The sequence below is a fragment of the Mauremys mutica genome, chromosome 17, assembly GCF_020497125.1.
Source record: "Mauremys mutica isolate MM-2020 ecotype Southern chromosome 17, ASM2049712v1, whole genome shotgun sequence".
In the NCBI taxonomy this organism is placed as follows: Eukaryota; Metazoa; Chordata; order Testudines; family Geoemydidae; genus Mauremys; species Mauremys mutica.
The window spans coordinates 8229664-8250814 of NC_059088.1; the positions used below are offsets into that span (position 1 = coordinate 8229664).

General features: G+C 62.0%; 1 protein-coding gene across 4 annotated transcripts in view; it reads left to right on the forward strand.

Moving 5' to 3' along the window:
• The window catches only part of LOC123351454 (guanylate-binding protein 1-like), a 292158-nt gene that overhangs the window by 42443 nt on the left and 228564 nt on the right, over positions 1 to 21151 (forward strand). For 3 of the 4 annotated variants that reach the window (XM_044990801.1, XM_044990804.1, XM_044990806.1), the window contains exon 19: positions 6846 to 6938. Coding sequence is in view for 1 of the 4 variants with exons in the window: in XM_044990811.1 (XP_044846746.1) it covers positions 1026 to 1135; positions 1474 to 1715; positions 2061 to 2303; positions 2936 to 3216; positions 3487 to 3595; positions 4953 to 5054; positions 6207 to 6410 (1291 nt within the window). In the remaining 3 variants the exon portion in view is untranslated. Of the gene's footprint in view, positions 1 to 1025; positions 1136 to 1473; positions 1716 to 2060; positions 2304 to 2935; positions 3217 to 3486; positions 3596 to 4952; positions 5055 to 6206; positions 6411 to 6845; positions 6939 to 21151 lie in introns of those variants that run through there. The other variant, XM_044990811.1, reaches the window with a different exon arrangement.

Here is a 21151-nt window from a genome sequence, read left to right on the forward strand (position 1 = left end):
TTGCCACAGGGGGGAAAGTGCCGGAGCTTGAAAATCGGAAACGTGCCCTGGGTCTGGGTCACGCAAAAAACATGGATCATTTTCAAACGTTTCATTTTGATTTTCCATTTTTTTTCTTTTGAACTTGGTCCAAATTTACCAAAACATTGACACCGAGACGTTGTTTTGCCTTGAAAAACCCAGTTGGGCCGTTTCCACAATTCAGAAACTTTTATTCCCAATAATTTTTCAAGTCAGGAAATTCACCTTAACTGTCCCCGTTTCGTCAGTGGTTTTAGTATCAAAAATTGGATGTTCTTCAGTGACAATTTCCCGCCCCGCTGTAGGGAGGGATGGAGGGCAGGGCTGGCATTCGGGAGAGCCGGGTTCAAATCCCTGCTCCACAGACCCCCGGTGTGAGCTTGGACTCAGTTTCCCCACCCGCCTGCCAGAGGGGGTGTGACGATAAATACATTCGCTCTGGAGAGGGGCTCAGATAAAATGGATCCTTTGAGAAGGATCCCACAGCCTTGGCCTTACGTTGGCTTTGCCCTGCCGTAGGGAGAGGGAAGAGCCGGCGTTGCCGCCACTGGCGATAAAAGAGGATGGAACCTGAAAAATACCCGAGAGCAGCTGCAAACCCCCAGCCTGCAGTGGGGGCCGCTGCAGCTGGACCCCGGGGGGCAGGGAGGTGTCGCTTTCCCAAAGTTTAAATGCAGCCATGTGGCTTAGGAACTTTCATCAGTACGAGGGGAGCAGTGGGACCTCCCACCCCCTCCCGTGCCTCCATGAGCTGGGGATTTAACAGGTTGGGGGAGGGGAATATGCCAACCCCAAATAGTGACTCTGCGGGGTTGGAGAATGGGAAATCAATGTGGCCTGGGCTGGGATTCCAGAGAACTGGGAACTGTTCCACTGGCCACCCTCCCCCATGCCTCAGTTTCCCCATCTGTGCCATGGGGTGGCGATCCCGCCGTGCTCTATGATGGGCTGTGAGCTCTGCAGCTGGGACGCACTCAGGACGGTGATGGTGGGTGTCGTTCCAGGGCGACACCAAGAACGACGTGTGGATCTTCGTGCTGGCCGTGCTGCTCAGCAGCACCCTGGTCTATAACAGCATGGGCACCATCGACCAGCAGGCCATGGAACAGCTGCAGTATCCTGCCCTGGGGGTCCGGGGGGGGCCCATATCCCTGGGGAAGGGACCCGTGGTTCCATCCAAACGCTTCACCCTCAGCGAAATCGGGACCCGCAGCGCAGGGGTGTACCACGGCCCCCTCTAGTGGCCACTCCGCGTGATGGGTAACAACCCACTACTGCCACCAGCTGTCAGAGTCGCTCCTTCCCGTCCAGGGCACCGGGTGTTGTGATGGAATATCCTCCCCTACCCGCAGTCCCTTCTGAGCCCCATTGCAGGTGGGTGGGGGGGTGACTGAGGGAGCGGGACCCCACTGCGGGGGGGACCACATCTCCTCCTCCTTAGCTGGCCCCCAGCTACATGACGGAGCTGACGGAGCTCATCAAGGTGAAGCCGGCGGGTGGGGGCAGCCGAGGGGACATGAAGGTGAAGGCGGCAGGCAAGGGCGGCCGGCAGGAGGGGGAGGATTCGGCCGAGTTCGTGCGGTTCTTCCCGGCCTTCGTGTGGGCCGTGCGGGATTTCACGCTGCAGCTGGAGCTGGACGGGCGGGAGATCACCGAGGACGAGTACCTGGAGAACGCCCTGAAACTAAAGCCAGGTAGGGGAGCGGTGCTGGCCCAGTGCCCCAGGGCAGAGCTAAGGGGGCAGGGTGGGGGCTCTCCCCTGGCTCTCAGGGCTGGCCCCAGGGCTGTGCTGCCAGAGGGCGACTTTTGGTCAAGACACAAACTCAGCACCTCGCGGGTGTTACCAGTTCCTGGGAATTGGGCCTTTCACTGTCCTGGCCATATTCCAGCTGGGACGGTTCCCCGGCTCCCCTCAATCCCCCTCCCCCGGATAGCAGGGTCTCTTCCTCCCACGGGAATCTGTTCATCAGTCGCGCGCTGCCCCCCAGAAGCAGCCGCATCTTGGCTAAGGGCTCTGCCCGGCTGCTCTCTCTTCCCAGGCAGCAGCAAGCAGGACCAGCGCTACAACCTGCCCCGAAAGTGCATCCGCCTGTTCTTCCCGGCCCGGAAATGCTTCGTCTTCGTCCCGCCGGCCGGGTGGAGGGACCTGCCCCGGCTGGAGGAGCTGCGGGAGGATGAGCTGGACTCTGAGTTCCGGGAGCAGGTGGCCCAGTTCTGCCACCACGTCTGGGAGACGTCGAAGCCCAAGACCATCCCAGGCGGCCACGTGGTGACCGGGGCCAGTGAGTGTCGGGAGCCCTTGGGCTGGGGGGCACTGGGGCAAACGGGGCTCGTGGGGTGCTGGGCGGGTGAACCGAGCTGGGAGGGGTCCCCTGTGGCCAGCACTGGTGGGAGCAATGCAGGAGCCTGCGGCCAGCTCTGGGGTGCGCGGTTAGAAGGGCCGCTGGGGGTGGAGCAGAGGAATGGAAACGACCCGTTAACAGGGCGTGCAGAGCCAGACAGCGCAGGTCCGGTTAGCGGGTCCCGGGGAAGATGATGGGGAGAGGCCCCCCTGGCTCTGACCCTGCCCCCCACACTGGGCCCCCTGGCGCTGCCTCTGCCCCTCCGGCCGCGCTGGGCCCCCGGCGCTGACCCTGCTGCTCTGGCCGCGCTGGGCCCCCTGGCGCTGACCCTGCCTCTCCGGCCGCGCTGGGCCCCCGGCACTGACCCTGCCCCTCCGGCCGCGCTGGGGAACCTGGCGCTGCCCCTGCCCCTCCGGCCGCGCTGGGGAACCTGGCGCTGACCCTGCCCCTCCGGCCGCGTTGGGCCCCCGGGCGCTGCCCCTGCCCCCTCCGGCCGCACTGGGCCCCCTGGCACTGACCCTGCCCCTCCGGCCGCGCTGGGCCCCCTGGCGCTGACCCTGCCCCTCCGGCAGTGCTGGGGAACCTGGCGGTGACCTACGTGGACGCCATCCGCAGCGGGGCGGTGCCCTGCATGGAGAGCGCGGTGCTGGCCCTGGCGCAGATCGAGAACTCGGCGGCGGTGGGTGAGGCCGTGGCTGCCTACGAGGAGCAGCTGGGGCGGCGGGCGGCGCTGCCCACGCAGAGCGTGCAGGAGCTGCTGGAGCTGCACGCCCAGTGCGAGCAGGAGGCGCTGCGGGCGTTCATGGCGCGCGCCTTCAAGGACGAGGAGCAGCAATACCAGCGCCAGCTGAAGGTACCAGGGACCCTGCGATGGGAGCGCAGCCCCTCCTGCCCCAGCCTGCAGCGACCCACGGGGGAATAGGGCACGGGGCATTTCTGCTCCAGGGGCCGCTGGCCCCGATCTGGTCCTGGGGAGGGGCCTGGCTGGGTCTGTGGAGTGGGGCATGGAGCCTCCAGGGGCGCTGGCCCCAGGGCAGGGAACTGGCTGGCTCTGGGGCAGGGAATGGGGCACAGGGACTTTCTCCCCCGGGGGCACTGGCTCCGATGTCCCCTCTCTCCGCAGGACAAGCTGGACTCCAAGCGCGCTGAGCTCTGCCGCCGGAACGAGCAGGCGTCGTCGGACCGGTGCACGGCCGCGCTGAGGGAGCTGTCGCAGGAGCTGGAGGATCATGGTGAATTGGCTGAATAGCATTAATTGGGGCTGGGAGCCAGGACTCCTGGGTTCTCTCCCTGGCTCTGGGAGGGGAGTGGGGGCTGCTGGTTAGAGCAGGGGGGGGGGCTGGGAACCAGGACTGGCGGGGGAGGTACCAATGACATCGCTGGATCCCGCTGTGGGTTTGTGGTCCAGGTTTGTCCTTGGCTGACGGGATGAGAGGGCAGCACGGAGTCTCTGGCTGGCCTGGGGCCCCCTAGGTGTCTGTGGGGAGGCAGGTGCAGGGGGGCAGGTGGGAGGGCTGAGGGCCCCGGCTCACCGCCTTTCTCCCCGGTGCCCCCAGGCGGCCGAGGTGCTGCAGCAGTTTCTGAAGTCCAAGGAGACGATGGCCCAGGTTCTCTCCCCGGCTCTGGGAAGGGAGGGGACCCAAAGCGGGGGGTTTCCCCTCGGTCAGATTGGCAGAGATGGGGGTTCGCCCCCCCGCAGTGCGGGGCGGGCGGCACCTGGAGGCTGTAGCCGGTGCTGTGGGGCCGGTCCCGGGGTGGGCGAGGGGCAGCGCCGCCAGGGGGTCGGGCTGGATCCCGGGTCCCTGAATCGAAGCGGTGAAACCGGCCCCACCCGCTGCTTTCGGTTTCCATCTGACTCGCTCCTGTCGTCAGAGTGCTACCGGTGTGGTGCTCTGCTTTCTCCTTGTTGGTATCACTCGGCTGCGTGCGTGTGTTCCCTCTGTGTGCTGCCCCAGCTCTGCAGATAGCTGACACAGCAGACCCGACGAGAACCCCCAATAACCACAGAGTCCAGTAAGATGCAAAGTCACGTCGACTAGGTTTATTGCGATCTCGGACACAATGGCAGTTCCCTGTAGGTTTCTTAGCCTAATTCAGGGCATAGTACAAGAAAGTGCCTCTTGGCAATGGACCCAGCTCAGTCAGTGGCGGGACTTTCCACTGCCCCCTCGGCTGGACAAAGACACCGCCCCAGGGATGCATCTTATACAGAGGTACAAACAAGTTACACATCACTCCTGACGTATTGAGGTGCAACCCCTCTACGTAGCAAGGTGCCGCCTCTCACCTTGTACATGTTGGTTCGATCAAAACAACCCTATCCATCATTTTACCCTTTTGCCCCTGTCATTGGGATGGGTCGGCCTGTTCCTTGTTATCTGTGTGGAATGTGCAAGTATGTGAATGTTACGTACCTAAAAGGTACTGATCTTCTTGCAGCATCAGCCCTTTCCTTGCCATCTTCTGTGAGCAGGGCCTGCCTCTGGCTCACAGCTTAACTTTGCTTTATGTTAGCAAAGTCTTGACCATTACTTTAGTTCAGGCCTCAGGCCTCATACCAGGCCTCTGATACCAAGGTTTATATCTTAGGGCCTCCTCTTACTACAGCTCCGTTTCGTGGCTCGGCTCGGAGCCGCCCAGCGCCGCGGGAGGGAGACCGCGGACCCCGAGCGGACCCTGCGGCCCGGGCAGGTGGGTCCCATCCCGGCTGCTCCCCTGGGCGGCCCCCAGGGGCTCGGATCCACGGGGGTCAGGGCAGGGGCAGCCATGGGCAGCGGGCGCCTGGGGCCTCGCTGGGGCGCGGGAGCTGCCCACGGGGGGCTGGTCCCAGTCGAGCCGGGCTGGCCTGGGTGGAGTTTGGTGGGGGGAGGAATAGGGGGCTCCCCCCCAGCTTCAGGGAGCCGGAGCGAGGGGCCGGGAGCTGCTCCCGGCTGCGCCCCTGGGCCGGGTCTGGGCGCGCCGGGCGTTACGCGGAGCCAGGGGCCGGTTCACGCAGAGTGGGGCCGGTTCACGCGTGGGCTGCAGGGGGCGGAGCGCGCAGTCCCAGTGTCTGTCCGGGAGGGGACCCACAGGACACGCGGTGGCTCGAGTCTCCCCGGGGCCAGGAGGCGTTTGACCCAGGCCCCCCCAGACTGTCCCTCACCTGGGAGGAGATGGGGGTTACTAGGAGACCGGGAAGGGGGACACGGAAGTGGTTGAAGGGGGGATGACGGCGGGTCACCCCAAAAGGGGAACTGCCAGGCTGGGGAGTCGCTAGTGGAGCCCCTCACGGCTCCGTCTGGGACCAGCCGGATTTACCGGGTTCATTACAGCCCTTGGCCCACGGGGGGGTTTGTGGCTGGCCCGGGGGGGAGGCATTGGCAGGGCGGGGGAGGACCGGAATATCCCACCCAGTGAACTGGGCGACCCTGTGAACTGGAGTCACAGAAACGGGACGAGATTTCACCGGGTGAAGCGCCGGGTCCTGCATCCAGGGACTAACGAGCGGAGGTGAAAGTGGGTCGATGCGGCCAGGACGCAAACCCAGCCCAATGGGGGTGAGGAAAAGAGGCAGCTGCCCTGGGCCCGGCGATTTTAAAGGGCCCGGGGCTCCCGCCTGCTGCTGCAGTGGCCAGGAGCCTTCGGCCCTTCAAATCGCCGCCACAGCCCCGGGGGCACCGGCTGGGGGTCTGCAGCGATGCCCAGGAGCGCCAGGGCTTGTCTGCCCCGGGGTGAGCTGCAGCGGGCGACGCTGGGGTCCGTACACTGCACGGGGCGGGGGAAGGGTCTCCCACAGTTTGGGGGGCCCGGCTCTGTGTCTCATTTCCCCCCCCGTGCTGACCCTCCCCGCTCTGTGTCCCGCAGGCCGCCCCCCCAGCGCGATGGAGATCCCCATGCCGGCCCCCATCTGCCTGATCGAGAACAGCCCGGCGGGGGAGCTGCGGGTGCAGCAGGAGGCGCTGCAGGTGCTGGCGGAGATCTCCCAGCCCGTGGTGGTGGTGGCCATCGCCGGGCTGTACCGCACCGGCAAGTCCTACCTCATGAACCGACTGGCCAGCAAGAGAATGGGTGAGAGACGTGAGCCCGGCCCCCGGGCGCCAGGACTCCTGGGTTCTCTCCCTGGCGCTGGGAGGGGAGTGGGGTCTAGTGGTCAGGGGGGCAGGACTCCTGGGTTCTCTCCCTGGTGCTGGCAGGGGAGTGGGGTCTAGTGGGTCAGAGGATGGGGGCGGGTGCTGGGAGTCAGGACTCTTGGGTTCTCTCCCTGGTTCTGGCAGGGGAGTGGGGGGTCTAGTGGTCAGGGGGGGCAGGACTCCTGGCTTCTCTCCCTGGCGCTGTGAGGGGAGTGGGGTCTAGTGGGTCAGAGGATGGGGGAGGGGGCTGGGAGTCAGGACTCCTGGGTTCTCTCCCTGGCACTGGGAGGGGAGTGGGGTCTAGTGGTCGGGGGGCAGGACTCCTGGGTCCCCTCGCTCTGCGTCTGTCCCAGCTCCGCCCCTCTCTCCCCAGGGTTCTCGCTGGGCTCCACCATCCAGTCGCACACCAAGGGCATCTGGATGTGGTGCCTGCCCCACCCCCGCCGGGACGGCCACACCCTGGTGCTGCTGGACACCAAGGGGCTGGGCGACGTGGAGAAGGTGAGCGGGGGGGGGGGGGGAGCGTATGAGAATCAGCCAATCAGCTTTGCAGGATGGAACGCCCCTTGGCATGCAGGGGCTGCTGGGAGTTGTAGTTCAGGGCAAGGCATGCTGGGAAAGGGGATGGGGTATTTAAGGAGCTCCCTGCCCCTCTGCGCACAGACACTCCTAGCAAACCCCCTGCAGGGGAAGGAGGCAGCGTCCGAGGCGGAGCCAGCGCCCTCTCAGGGGGCAGTGCCAATGTCCGGAGGGCTGGGGATGCCGTGGCGGGGCTGGGAAGGGAGGCTGGGGTGGGGCTGGAAACGCTTCTTCCGCCCAGGACGAGCTGTTGAGATGTTTAAAATGTTTCCTGTCCTGAATTGTCAAAATGAGGGGAAAGTGCCAGGGCTTGAAAATCGGAAACGTGTCCTGGGTTCGGGTCATGCAAACAGGTGAATAATTTCCAAATGTTTCATTTTGATTTTCCATTTTTTTTTCTTTTGAACTTGGTACAAATTTACCAAAACATTGACAACGAGACGTCGTTTTGCCTTGAAAAAGCCAGTTGGGCTGTTTCCACAATTCAGAAACTTTTATTCCTGTCATAAATAGTTAGTTAAGGGTTAAGTTTCCACCTGTAAAGGGTTAACACATAGTACCTGGTGAACACCTGACCTGAGGACCAATCAGGGAAGAGAATTTAAAATTCCTAGGAGGGAATTTTTTCTCTCTGTTTTTGTGTGTGTTGTTCTTAGCCGTTTGGAATTACAAGGGTCCAGATGTTTAACCAAGTCTTCTACAAGTTTCCATCTTCCTGAACTAATTTCTTCTAGTCAAGATAGTGAGTATTAGAAAGGTACTTTGTGTCCTCATCTAATAATCCTATGTTTGCAATTCTGTGTGTTTGTTATTGATTATTCTTAATTCTGCCTGTATTGTTTGTACTGAGAAGGAGAGAGGATTCTCTCCAGAATTTAGCAAGGTTATACCCTATGAGTGTCCAGCTTGGACTCATAGAGATTCTGTATTTTTCTTGTTTTTCTTTTAATAAATTCTTTCTATAAAGATTTGATTAAATCCCTTCTACTGTGGATACAGGGGGAGGGGGCTAAGAAACTCTCTCTCGGTGGTGAGACAAGCTTATCTCCGGGCAGAGAGGGAGGGGGGAGGTTTCTCTCTCTGTGAGTGGATCTGTATTTCCCCAGGGAACGTCTCTGGAAAGAGGAGGGGGGGAAAACAGGGGTGTCTCGGCCCACGTGAATTGACCGAGTGGTGGCAGCAAAAAGGGGACCTACCCTAGGATTTTAGGGTGGGGGGATACATGTGGGTCCCCACATTGGAACCCAACAGCTCCAAGTGGGGGTGAGACCTATGACATGGTTGGCAGCGGTCTTCCGAACCCAGAGACAGAGGCACGGCTTTTCTACCAAAGGCACTCTGAGGCAGTTTTTTTTTTCAGCTGGGCTAAGCTGAAAAGAGCTATTCTCTTCTCCTAAAGCAGGACTGCAGGTTAGGAGGGAGAGATACCCTGAAGGAAAACAGACACAGATTTTCTAACTGGTATTGTTAGAGGCAGTTTTTTTTTTCAGCTGGGCTAAGCTGAAAAGAGCTATTCTCTAGAGGTGTGTCCTTCCTTTGTGATATCAGGTATCACTCAGGATTCCTAAGGTGGGGGGAAGTGCTCCTTCCCTCCTAGGAATTTTAAATTCTCTTCCCTGATTGGTCCTCAGGTCAGGTGTTCACCAGGTACTATGTGTTAACCCTTTACAGGTGGAAACTTAATCCTTAATTAACTATTTATGACAATTCCCAATAATTTTTCAAGTCAGGAAATTCACCTTAACTGTCCCCATTTCGTCAGTGGTTTTGGTATAAAAAATTGAATGTTCTTCAGTGACAATTTCCCGCCCCGCTGTAGGGAGGGATGGAGGGCAGGGCTGGCATTCCGGAGAGCCGGGTTCTAATCTCTGCTCCACAGACCCCCAGTGTGAGCTTGGACTCAGTTTCCCCACCCGCCTGCCAGAGGGGGTGTGACGATAAATACATTCGCTCTGGAGAGGGGCTCAGATAAAATGGATCCTTTGAGAAGGATCCCGCAGCCTTGCCCATATGTTGGCTTTGCCCTGCCGTAGGGAGAGGGAAGAGCCGGCGTTGCCGCCACTGGCGATAAAAGAGGATGGAACCTGAAAAATGCACGAGAGCAGCTGCAAACCCCCAGCCTGCAGTGGGGGCCGCTGCAGCTGGACCCCGGGGGGCAGGGAGGTGTCGCCTTCCCAAAGTGTAAATGCAGCCATGTGTCTTAGGAACTTTCATCAGTACGAGGGGAGCAATGGTAGCTCGTGCCCCCTCCCGTGCCTCCAGGAGCTGGGGATTTAACAGGTTTGGGGAGGGGAATATGCCAACCCCAAATAGTGACTCTGCGGGGTTGGAAAATGGGAAATGAATGTGGCCTGGGCTGGGACTCCAGAGAACTGGAGGCTGTTCCATTGGCCACCCCGTGCCTCAGTTTCCCCATCTGTGCCATGGGGCTGGCGATCCCGCCGTGCTCTGTGACGGGCTGTGAGCTCTGTGGCTGGGACGCACTCAGGATGGTGACGGTGGGTGTCGTTCCAGGGTGACGGGAAGAACGACACGTGGATCTTCGCGCTGGCCGTGCTGCTCAGCAGCACCCTGGTCTATAACAGCATGGGCACCATCAATCAGCAGGCCATGGACCAGCTGCAGTATCCTGCCCTGGGGACCCGGGGGGGGGCCCATATCCCTGGGGAAGGGACCCGCGGTTCCATCCAAACGCTTCACCCCCAGCGAAATCGGGACCCGCAGCGCAGGGGTGCACCACGGCCCCCTCTAGTGGCCACTCCGCGTGATGGGTAACAACCCACTACTGCCACGAGCAGTCAGAGTCGCTCCTTCCCGTCCAGGGCACCGGGTGTTGTGATGGAATATCCTCCCCTACCCGCAGTCCCTTCCGAGCCCCATCGCAGGTGGGTAGGGGGGGCCCTGATGAAGCGGGACCCCACTGCGGGGGGCGCCACATCTCCTCCTCCTTAGCTGGCCCCCAGCTACGTGACGGAGCTGACGGAGCGCATCAAGATGAAGGCGGCAGGCGAGGGCGGCCGGCAGGAGGGGGAGGATTCGGCCGAGTTCGTGCGGTTCTTCCCGGCCTTCGTGTGGGCCGTGCGGGATTTCGTGCTGCAGCTGGAGCTGGACGGGCGGGAGATCACCGAGGACGAGTACCTGGAGAACGCTCTGAAACTAAAGCCAGGTAGGGGAGCGGTGCTGGCCCAGTGCCCCAGGGCAGAGCTAAGGGGGCGGGGTGGGGGCTCTCCCCGGCTCTCAGGGCTGGCCCCAGGGCTGTGCTGCCGGGGGGCGACTTTTGCTCAAGACACAAACCCAACACCTCGCGGGTGTTACCAGTTCCTGGGAATTGGGACTTTCACTGTCCTGGCCACATTCCAGCTGGGACAGTTCCCCGGCTCCCCTCAGTCCCCCTCCCCCGGATAGCAGGGTCTCTTCCTCCCATGGGAATCTGTTCATCAGTCGCACGCTGCCCCCCAGAAGCAGCCGCATCTTGGCTAAGGGCTCTGCCCGGCTGCCTTCTCTTGCCAGGCAGCAGCGAGCAGGACCAGCGCTACAACCTGCCCCGAAAGTGCATCCGCCAGTTCTTCCCGGCTCGGAAATGCTTCGTCTTCGTCCAGCCGGTCGGCAGGAGGGACCTGCCCCGGCTGGAGGAGCTGCGGGAGGATGAGCTGGACTCTGAGTTCCGGGAGCAGGTGGCCCAGTTCTGCCACCACGTCTGGGAGACGTCGAAGCCCAAGACCCTCCTGGGCGGCCACGTGGTGACCGGGGCCAGTGAGTGTCGGGAGCCCTTGGGCCGGGGGGCACTGGGGCAAACGGGGCTCGTGGGGTGCTGGGTGGGTGAACAGAGCTGGGAGGGGTCCCATGGGGCCAGCGCTGGTGAGAGCGATGCAGGGGCCTGCACCCAGCTCTGGGGTGCGCGGTTAGAAGGGGCGCTGGGGGTGGAGGAATGGAAATGACCCGTGGGGGGGGGAAACAGGGCGTGCAGAGCCAGACAGCGCAGGTCCGGTTAGCGGGGCCCGGGGAAGGTGATGGGCAGAGGCCTGGCTGGCAGCGCGGTCGCGTCTCCCCAGGGAGGGACGCCTGGGTCCCAAAGGGCCACTGGGCTGCAGGGAAAGGCAGAGCAGGGTCTTGCGGCTGGGGGTGAAGCCAGGCACATCCCAAGGAGAGACAAGGCACCAATTGCCAGGGCCGGCTCCAGGCACCAGCCGAGGAAGCTGGGGCTTGGGGCGGCAGATTCCAGGGGGCGGCTTCTGCCCAAACCTTTTTTTTTTTTTTTGCGCTTTGCCGCTTCTGCCGCCCCTGCAGGTTTTTTTCTTTTGGTTTGTTGCTCCTGCCGCCCTGTAGGGGGCGGCGGCGCGGAGGAGGGGAGCTGCTGGGAGCGGTGCCAGTTCTGCAGCAAGCCCGGCACGGCAGCCCGCGTCCTTCCCTGCCCGCCCCCCGGAGCGGCACGGAGCCCTCCCGGCAGGCGGCGCGGCGGGAGGGGCTGCATGGCGAGTGCCTCGCTTAAGGAAGCCCTGGCCACCCCCTTCTCTCGCTCCCCCTCCCCCCCACTAGCTGGGGTGTGCAGGGCTGGGAGTCCCCCTGCACCTGCCGCCCCGCAGGTATTTTTTTTCTTTTTGGTTTTTTGTTTTTAATTCCCTTTGCAGCTCCGACCGGCCGGGCGATTTGTTTCCCGCCCCTCCCCCCCCTCGCAGGTTTCCTGGAATTCCTGCCCCGCCTCCCTTTGCTGCTCCAGCTGCAGCCCCTTTGCTGTTCGGGCCACCGCGCAGGGTTTTCTTTTTTTTTTGCTTGGGGCGGCAAAAAATCTAGAGCCGGCCCTGCCAATTGCTCAGGGGCATGGGGGGGGGGGGGATGTCTGGCTGGGGTCTGTGGACTGGGGCACATGGGGAGGGGCAGGTCCAGGGGAGCAGCCGGGGTCTTGGAGTGTGTGGGAGGGGCTGGGTGGGGGACACTGACCCTGCCCCCCACACTGGGCCCCCTGGTGCTGACCCTGCCCCCTCCGGCCGCGCTGGGCCCCCTGGCACTGACCCTGCCCCCCACCAGGGCCGGCTCCAGACCCCAGCACGCCAAGCGTGCGCGTGGGGCGGCATTTTGTTGGCAGGGCGGCAGGTGGCTCCGGTGGATCTTCCGCACTTATGCCTGCGGATGCTCCACCGGAGCCGCGGGACTGGCAACCGGCAGCGCACCCCCTGCAGCATGCCGCCGTGCTTGGGGCAGCCAAATTCATAGAGCCACCTCTGCCCCCCACACTGGGCCCCCCGCCCCTGCCCCTCCGGCCGCGCTGGGCCCCCCGGCGCTGACCCTGCCCCTCCGGCCGCGCTGGGCCCCCCGGCGCTGACCCTGCCCCTCCGGCCGCGCTGGGCCCCCCGGCGCTGACCCTGCCCCTGTGGCCGTGCTGGGCCCCCGGCGCTGACCCTGCCCCTCCGGCAGTGCTGGGGAACCTGGCGCTGACCCTGCCCCCCTCCGGCCGCGCTGGGCCCCCTGGCGCTGACCCTGCCCCTCCGGCAGTGCTGGGGAACCTGGCGGTGACCTACGTGGACGCCATCCGCAGCGGGGCGGTGCCCTGCATGGAGAGCGCGGTGCTGGCCCTGGCGCAGATCGAGAACTCGGCAGCGGTGGGGGAGGCCGTGGCTGCCTACGAGGAGCAGCTGGGGCGGCGGGCGGCGCTGCCCACGGAGAGCGTGCAGGAGCTGCTGGAGCTGCATGCCCAGTGCGAGCAGGAGGCGCTGCGGGCGTTCATGGCGCGCGCCTTCAAGGACGAGGAGCAGCAATACCAGCGCCAGCTGAAGGTACCAGGGAATGGGGCACGAGGCCTTTCCCGTGTTGAGGGCGCTGGCCCCAGGGCAGGGAACTGGCTGGCTCTGGGGCAGGGAATGGGGCACAGGGATTTTCTCCTCCGATGTCCCCTCTCTCCGCAGGACAAGCTGGACTCCAAGCGCGCTGAGCTCTGCCGCCGGAACGAGCAGGCGTCGTCGGACCGGTGCACGGCCGCGCTGAGGGAGCTGTCGCAGGAGCTGGAGGAGCGGGTCTGCGAGGGGAGCTACTGGGTGCCTGGGGGCTACCAGCGCCTCCTGGACGACCAGCGGGAGATGGTGGAGAATTACCAGCAGCTGCCAGGGAAAGGGATCATGGTGAATTGGCTGAATAGCATTAATTGGGGCTGGGAGCCAGGACTCCTGGGTTCTGTCCCCGGTTCTGGGAGGGGAGTGGTGTCTGGTGGTGAGAGCAGGGGCGGGGCTGGGAGCCAGGACTCCTGGGTTCTGTCTCTGGCCATGGCTCTGAGCAGCTCACACAGCCCGCGGGTGCCCTGGGGGGAAACACTAATGGCACCGCTGGATCCCGCTGTGGGTTTTTGGTCCAGGCTTCTCCTAGACTGATGGGATGAGAGGGCAGCGTGGAGGTTCCCACTGGTCTGGGGTCCCCTAGGTGTCTGGAGATGCAGGCGAGAGGGTCTGTGGGCCCCTGGATCTGTGGGGGAGGCAGGTGGGGGGATGTGGGCCCCAGCTCACCCCCTTTCTCCCCGGTGCCCCCAGGCGGCCGAGGTGCTGCAGCAGTTTCTGAAGTCCAAGGAGATGGTGGCCCAGGCCGTCCTGCAGACGGACCTGAGCCTCACGGACAAACAGAGGGAGATTGAAGGTGACTCCAGAGCTGGGGCTTATAGTCCTGTGACCCCCACGGCCCTATGGATCTGGGGGTATCTTGGCCACAGACTCACCCCCCTGAACGCCATGACCCCATAGACCCAGTGACCCCTGGCCCTCCCGGCCCCATAGACCCAGTGACCCCTGGCTTTCATGGCCCCATAGATCCTGGGACTCCTGGACCCCACAGATACCAGGGCTCTGCAGTCCCATAGATCCGGTGCCTCGGGGTACAGGCTCTGTGGCCTCCCAGGCCCAGTGACCCATAGATCCGGTGACCCCAGCACCATAGATCCAGTGATCCCAGGGCCCCATACATCCAGTGCCCCATGGATGCGGTGACCCCAGGGCCAGGGCTCTGGCTCCATAGATCTGGTGACTCCTGGGCACCGATGACTCAGTGACCCCGGGCCAGGGCTCTGCACCCCGAGCCCCTGGGCCTGACTATGTGCCTCCCCCGCAGTGGAGCGGGCGCGGGCCGAGGCGGCCGAGTGGGAGGCCCAGCTGAGCCAGGAGATGCAGGCCAGGACGGAGCAGCTGCTGTGGGACCAGGAGCGCAGCCACCAGGAGCACGTCCAGCAGCTGATGGCCAAGTTGGAGGAAGAGAGGAGGCAGCTGCTGGCCCTGAAACTGCAGGTACCTGCCCCGGGACCCCGGGGAGCTGGGTTGCCTGGAGCAGGGGGGTGGGAGCCCCCTGGTTCTATCCCCAGCTCTGAGAGCTGAATGGGGTCTAGTGGTTAGAGCAGGGGCTGGGAGCCAGGACTCCTGGGTTCTCTCCCGGCTCTGGGAGGGGAGTGGGGGCTGGTGGTTAGAGTGGGGGGAAGGTGGGAGCCAGGACTCCTGGCCCCCCACTCCAGAGCCCCACAGCTCTGTGTCGGTGGCACTAACCCTCGGCTCTGTCCCCCAGGAGCAGAAGCGGCTGCTGTAGGAGGGGTTCCAGAAGGTGGCGGCGCAGTTGGAGCAGCAGATATGGAACCTGAAGAATGAGATAAGCCGGCCCCCGCCCCCACGCCCTCCCTGTGTCATCTTCTGAGAACAGAGACCCAGAGGCCCGGGGAGCAGGGCTGGGCTGGCTCCCCTCCCACCAGCCTGAGATGTGGGGGTGCTGGGCAGAGCCAACCACTAGGGTCCTGGTCTGTTTGTGGGTGGAGGGCTTCAGACTTCGCACTGAGTGATGCTTGTTGTTTACTGAGATTTGATACTGGAAAGCTGTACACACTGGTGTGTTATTGTGGGGTCTCTCATAAACACTGCACCTGCTGCTTGCTCTGCTTTGTTATTGTAGGGTCTCTTGTAACCCCCCTGGTGCTGCATGCAGTGCTGAGTTATTGTAGGGTCTCTTGTAACCCTGCTGGTGCTGCATGCAGTGCTGTGTTATTGTAGGGTCTCTTGTAACCCCCCTGGTGCTGCATGCAGTGCTGTGTTATTGTAGGGTGTCACGGAGTGTGGGGGAGTCGGGGCCCTGCACCCCACTCCCCACGATTCCCCGGGACTCTCAGCCAGTGACACAGACGGTTTGTTAGACGACAGGAACACGGCCCCAAGCAGGGCTTGTAGGGACAGAGAACTGGACCCCTCAGCCGGGTCCATCTTGGGGGGTGGGGAGCCCAGACCCCGGTTCTGGCCTCCCTCCATTTTCCCAGCCAGCTCCCAACTGACCCCCTCCAGCCCCTCCTCTGCCTTTGTCCGGTTCCCGGGCCAGGAGGTCACCTGACCCCTTTGTTCTCCAACACCTTCCGCTGGCACCGTGCCGGGGAGGGGTCCAGGACAGCAGTTGCCAGGAGACTGGGCGTCGGCCATTCTCCGTGCAGACACCATCACACCTGCCCTCTACGGCTCTGCACCAATCACACCCCCTTCTCCCACCAGCTAGATCCTTGAGAACTGCAGAGGGGAAACTGAGGCACACACACAGTATTCAGCGGAAACATTAAGAACATTCCCACTTCATCACATCTCTCCCCGCTTCGAGACCGAACTGAGCGGGGTCACTTCAGCCCGTGGCCTGGGGAAGTTCGAACCCACCCACGTTCCCACGGTGTGACGAGGTGGTACTGGCGGGACCCAACTGAGGTGCCAATTCAGGACCAATTGCTCAAACAGGGCAGTCACAGCCCTAGGCTGGGGTTTTTCCACCTCGAAGGCAAACCAAACCAGCCAGACAAAAAGGACTTTGGTCTCACCCCACTGGCTAACCACAAGTCACACAAGCAATTTCCTTAGACACTCCAGTCTCCCAGTATCACCACCAGTGCCACTCGTCCTGGGGATGAATGGTTATGAAAACCAACACCCCAATAAAAGAAAAAGGTTCCCTCGATCCCAAAGAATCAAGCCCCAAACCCAGGTCAATATACACATCAGATCTTACCCACAAATCACGCTGGTGCCGATCCTTTAGAATCTAAAATCTAAAGGTTTATTCATAAAGGGAAAAAGCTAGAGCTGAGAGCTAGAATTGGTTAAATTGGTTAAATGACCCACTTTACCTAAGATTTGGTGCCACTACAGGACCTTGGTTGCAACCCATGTTCTATAGGGTCCCAATTTATATCAATAACGTCACACACGGATGCCCCAGCATCTCTCCCATTTCTTGGTGGGGGTTACACCAGGACAGGCCAGTCTCACGCCCTCCCGTGGGTCTGTTGTGCTTGATGGCGCTTGCAGGCCGCATGTGGGAAGGTTTATGGGGCCTGTGCCCTTTCCCCACCCCAATACCCCTGGGGTTCAGACTGGGACGGGGTCTTTCCCCAGTGCTCAGGTTGGAGGGCTGCAATTCGGGCTCTCTGGGTTAAGAGCCCCCAGCTTGACCTTGGCCACCCTCTGACCAGGTGTCTCTGTCCCCAGCAGCTCAGCATCAGCCCCTGGCATTTGATGCCGCCACATCGGAGGAGAGTGGTCAGTACACACAGTAAAGTGCCGCCCAAATAGACCCAGCTGCAGCTTTCCAAGGGCCGGCACCACGGCCAGGCCTTCCTCCCTGAGGCCGCAGAGTTCTGCTCCCGGGGCAGCAGTTCCTTGCTCAGGTACCCGATGGGGTGTCTCCCCCCTCAGCACCGGCGGCATCAGCACCGCGCCCAGCCCTGCGTCTGAGGCGTCGGTGAACACTGCAAAGGGCTTGGCAAAGTCTGGGTTTGCCAGATTTACCAGGCCCTGGATTAGAGCCTCCTTCAGTGCACAGAGACCCTCTGGCCCTGCTCGGTCCAGCCCACCTCGTCTGGCTTCCCCCTTTCCTAGCTCAGGGGTGGGGCAGCGAGGGGGCTAACGTGGGGTACAAACCTCCGGTAGCACCCGCCATCCTGATAAAGGCCTGGGCTTGCGTCTTGGTCTGGGGCATGGGCCAATCTCTGATCATCTCCACCTTGCACTTCTCGGCTTTTCCCGACAGTCCCACTGTTGGTGGCACCAGGCACGGCCCAGTGTTGACAGAGGGGTGGAAAATGACAGTGCCAATGAAGGCTCTCTGTATTAGGCCTCTGCTTGTCCGAACCGCGCCCATGTTTAGACTTTAATTAACCCCACAGGCTAGATGGAAAGAATGGAATGTGTGGCAACTAGTTATCAGTACCAGGAGGCAATTATACAGCCTGCTTGCACCTGGCTAAAGGGAGTGAAACAGAATGACCGGTCAAGAAAAGTTACTAACGAGATAATATGTTTTTTGCCAAGTATGATCTAACCTGTTTAGAGTAATTGCTACGTTATAATGTGCTTGATGTACGGGAACTAGAAGGGAGGGAAGAAGAGGGGGGGGGAAGGGGGAGCTGGGCATTGGGGGTAATAGACATGCTTAGCTAAAATCATGTATAAAGACAGAGAGCTGCTGGTATGAGCTGTGCTTGATCTGAGACGTGTGTCTCCGAGCACGTGCGCTTTGAGATCTCAAATAAACCTTTTTTGCTTCTCCACCCTGGTGTGTCTAATTGGAGCGAGGCACTCCGGGCAACGAACCACTGTTGCTGTCGCCTCAGGCCTTTTGTGCCGGCAACACCACCTCCTTGAGCAGCCCGGCCCCCCTTCCCCTGGGACACCTGTTCCTCCCAGGTCTGGCTAAAGACACAGATATCGTCAATATACGCCAGGGCCAGGTTCTCCACCCCCCTCAGTAACCGACCCCCCCGGCGCTGGGGGGTGGCCGACCCCCCTGGAGGTCGAACGGCAGGACCAGGAACTCGACGAGCCCCAAAGGGGGGTGAAAGCAGATTTCAACCTGGCATCTGGGCTCACAGGCACCTGCCAGTCGCCTTTGGTGAGATCCAGAGTACGGAGGTAACGAGCCACCCCCCAGCTTGTCTGGAATCTCCCCAGGCCTAGGCATGGGGTCGGCATCGGACACCGCGAGGGCTTCAAGCTTCCGATGGGCCCCACAGAACCAGATCGACCCGTCTCCCTTGGGGACCAGCCCCACAGACGGGTGAGGCCCGTGGGCTGTTGATCGGCTGGATCCCATCTAAAGCCAGCAGGTCCCTGACCTCTCCCCAGGTCCTGGGCTGCTTCCCCAGTGACTCTGATGGGGAGATTGAGCGACTGAGAAGAGAAAACGGAAAATGAGACTTTCTTCCCCCCGTTTGCGAGCCATGGGGAACAAATGGGTCCCCCATCTAATGCTGCAGGCGGCCAGCCGGATGCAGGAACCTAATGAAGAGCCCCAAGGGGACCCATCCCGCAGGGGATGAATGCGGGTCATGGCAGGCATCACCCCCTGCAAACACCCAGGGAGCACCCGCAAAGAACCCTGCTCTGACACAAATGCCTTAAGGGACGTGCTGCGAGCTCAGCGTGTGGCACCTGGCCCCCCCCGCAAGCATGTCTGAGCTCCGAGATCTGGTCACACAGACAGAGCTGGAGCAAAGGAGAGCGGCAGGGTGGGGCGAGGGGGCTCTGAGGTCGCTACCGCGGACGAGGGCGTTACAAGCCCGGGGGCATTATTCATGTTCAGGGCCCGGCCTGCTCAAAAGAGCCCCAGTGGGTCCCAACGACCTGACGGTGAGGGACGGATTCCCTGCGCGCCCCAGATCCGCCGATGGGCCTGGCGGGCGGTGATGCGACGGGGGGGGGGGATCGGGAGCCCTGGGATGGAGCCACAACCGGAGAGTCAGTCCCAGAAGCCCTAAAAACCCAAGAGAACCAGGGTGTGTAACGAGCGTAGCCGCAAGGCGCCCCCAGCCATCAGAGCAGGGGGGGCCGGCTGGACACAAGCCCCCCCCCCAATGTAGGAGCGCAGCAATGGGGGTAACGTTTCCTGGGACTCTGGGGGGCGACCGAACGTTTCTGGCCAGCAGGAGAATCAGGCCCCTGCTCTGGCTTGAGCTGCTCCCGGAGCCGCTGTCGCTTTGATTGGAGCCGCTCCACGGGCAGGGGAGAAAGTGAAGCGAGTCACTTCGGAGCGCGGCGGGCGGGTTCCCCTGGCTCGGCTCTGGGGCTGGGGCGCCCTGCCCAGAGCCGGCAGGACCTGGGGGAGCTGAGCTGAGGGGAGGCGCTGCCGGCTCCGGATGAAAACGCTGCTGGCGGCCGCGGTGTCGGCTGGGGTGTCTTGGACGCCCCCCGAGGACTCGCTGGGGGCCCCTGCCGCAGAGACCCCCACGGAGCTGGGAGCAGGGCCGCGGCAGGTCCCCGTGCGGCCGGACGGGCACAGACTGAGGGGCAGAGGTGGGGGCTCCCCCGAGCGCAGCCGAGCCCGGGATTGCTCCAGGCCCTGCAGACCGAGTCTGACCCTCCCTCCCGAGCCCGCACGGGGATTCACCCCAGCAGCTCGTCCTTCGCCCGGCTCCATACACCCCGGTTAGCCCCTCGGGGCAGCGCCCGCCCCGGGTGTCCTTCCCCCGACGATCTCCTGGCAAACCCGACGGAGCCAGACAAACCCGACTGAAGGGAGTTAATACCTTTGGGGTTCACTAACTCCCAGCCCCCCCTGCTCTAACCACCAGCCCCCACTCCCCTCCCAGAGCCAGGGAGAGAACCCAGGAGTCCTGGCTCCCAGCCCCCCCTGCTCTAACCCACCAGGCCCTCGTCCCCTCACAGAGCCAGGGAGAGAACCCAGGAGTCCTGGCTCCCAGCCCCCTCTGCTCTAACCACCAGCCCCCACTCCCCTCCCAGAGCTGGGGAGAGCCCAGGAGCCCTGCTCCGTGTCTCCCACGGGGGATTAGGTGCCCGCTCTGGTCGGAGGGGGGGGGGGGCACAGGCCAGGAATTGCTCACTGCTCTCAGGGTGTGGAGCGGGGGAGGGGGTGTCCCACATCCCAGCCCCTGTCGCTCGGCGTTAAAACCTCCCAGGCCGGGACACACAGGGCGGGTCTGGGAAGCCCCCGAGGCTCCCCCCAGCCGGCACCCTGGGAAATCCGCCCGGGCTGCTCGGTGCCCGAAACACAGGGATTGCGGCAGGCGCCCGCCTGGCCCGCTGCTGGCAAAGGCCGTGCCAGGGGGTCGCCCGGCCCCAGGCCCAGACCCTGTGCTGGGGTAACTCCGCCCCATGGCGCCTTTGCGGCAGCTTGATGCTGGCTCACAACCAGGGCTGGCTCTAGGTTTTTTGCCGCCCCAAGCAAAAAAAATTTTGGCTGCCCCCCACCCCAGCCCTGGGCTTCTCCCCTGCACTCCCCTGCTATCCCAGCCCTGGGCTCTCCCCCACACCCGCACCCCCTGCCGCCCCAGCACTGGGCTCCCTCATTTCCCCCCTACCAGTGCCCTCCCCCCACTCGCAATCCCCTGCCGCCCCAGGGCCTGGGCTCTCTCCCCAGCAGGAATTTTGGATGTGCACAGAACACAGACAGGATTGGTTCCCATATGGTTACAGAGCTGCAGTAAAGTGGAACAATTTTCAGCTTGTGTGATTGGAGGATATCTGGATGCATATTAGAAGACTGTCCTCCATAAATGAGGGAAAGTTGAGGTGCCTTTATTATTCTTTTGTTCCACTCTTTCTTTCTATGGGGAATTTGCCAATGCAATATCACTGTCTTCCTTTTAAACAAATTTAAAAAAGGGGGGGGGAGGAGCAATAGCTTTTGAAAATAGCAATTCCAGTCCTAAAAACCACTGGGAAGCATTTCTTGCTTCTTCATTTCTTATCCTACTTTTTCTACAGCAAGTTACAGTGGATCAGTATATTTAATTTGGGAGAAATGAAGTAACAGTTGCCCAAATTGGGCTTGAGCACTCCTGAATTTTGAGGTGTTCAAATCTGGAAGGCAGGTGCTAGATTCCCTTTCTGAATATTAGCTAAATCTGGAAAGGAAAAGCCAAATTCTGCTTCCATGGCTCAGAAGTAGAAATCCTCCTACGTGCCTGGTACTGTATCTAAAGCTGCCAAAGTCCCCTAGCAGAGCCTCCCCTCCCTTACTTTTCCTTTAAAATTCTAGTGGGATCCACATACCTCCCTTGCTAGGCTTCAGATAGAGAGGGGCACTGTCCATTTTGTCCACCCAATTCCTTCTTTGTGGGCTGCAAGGTGAGGTCACACCAGTATCCCTAATGCAGTC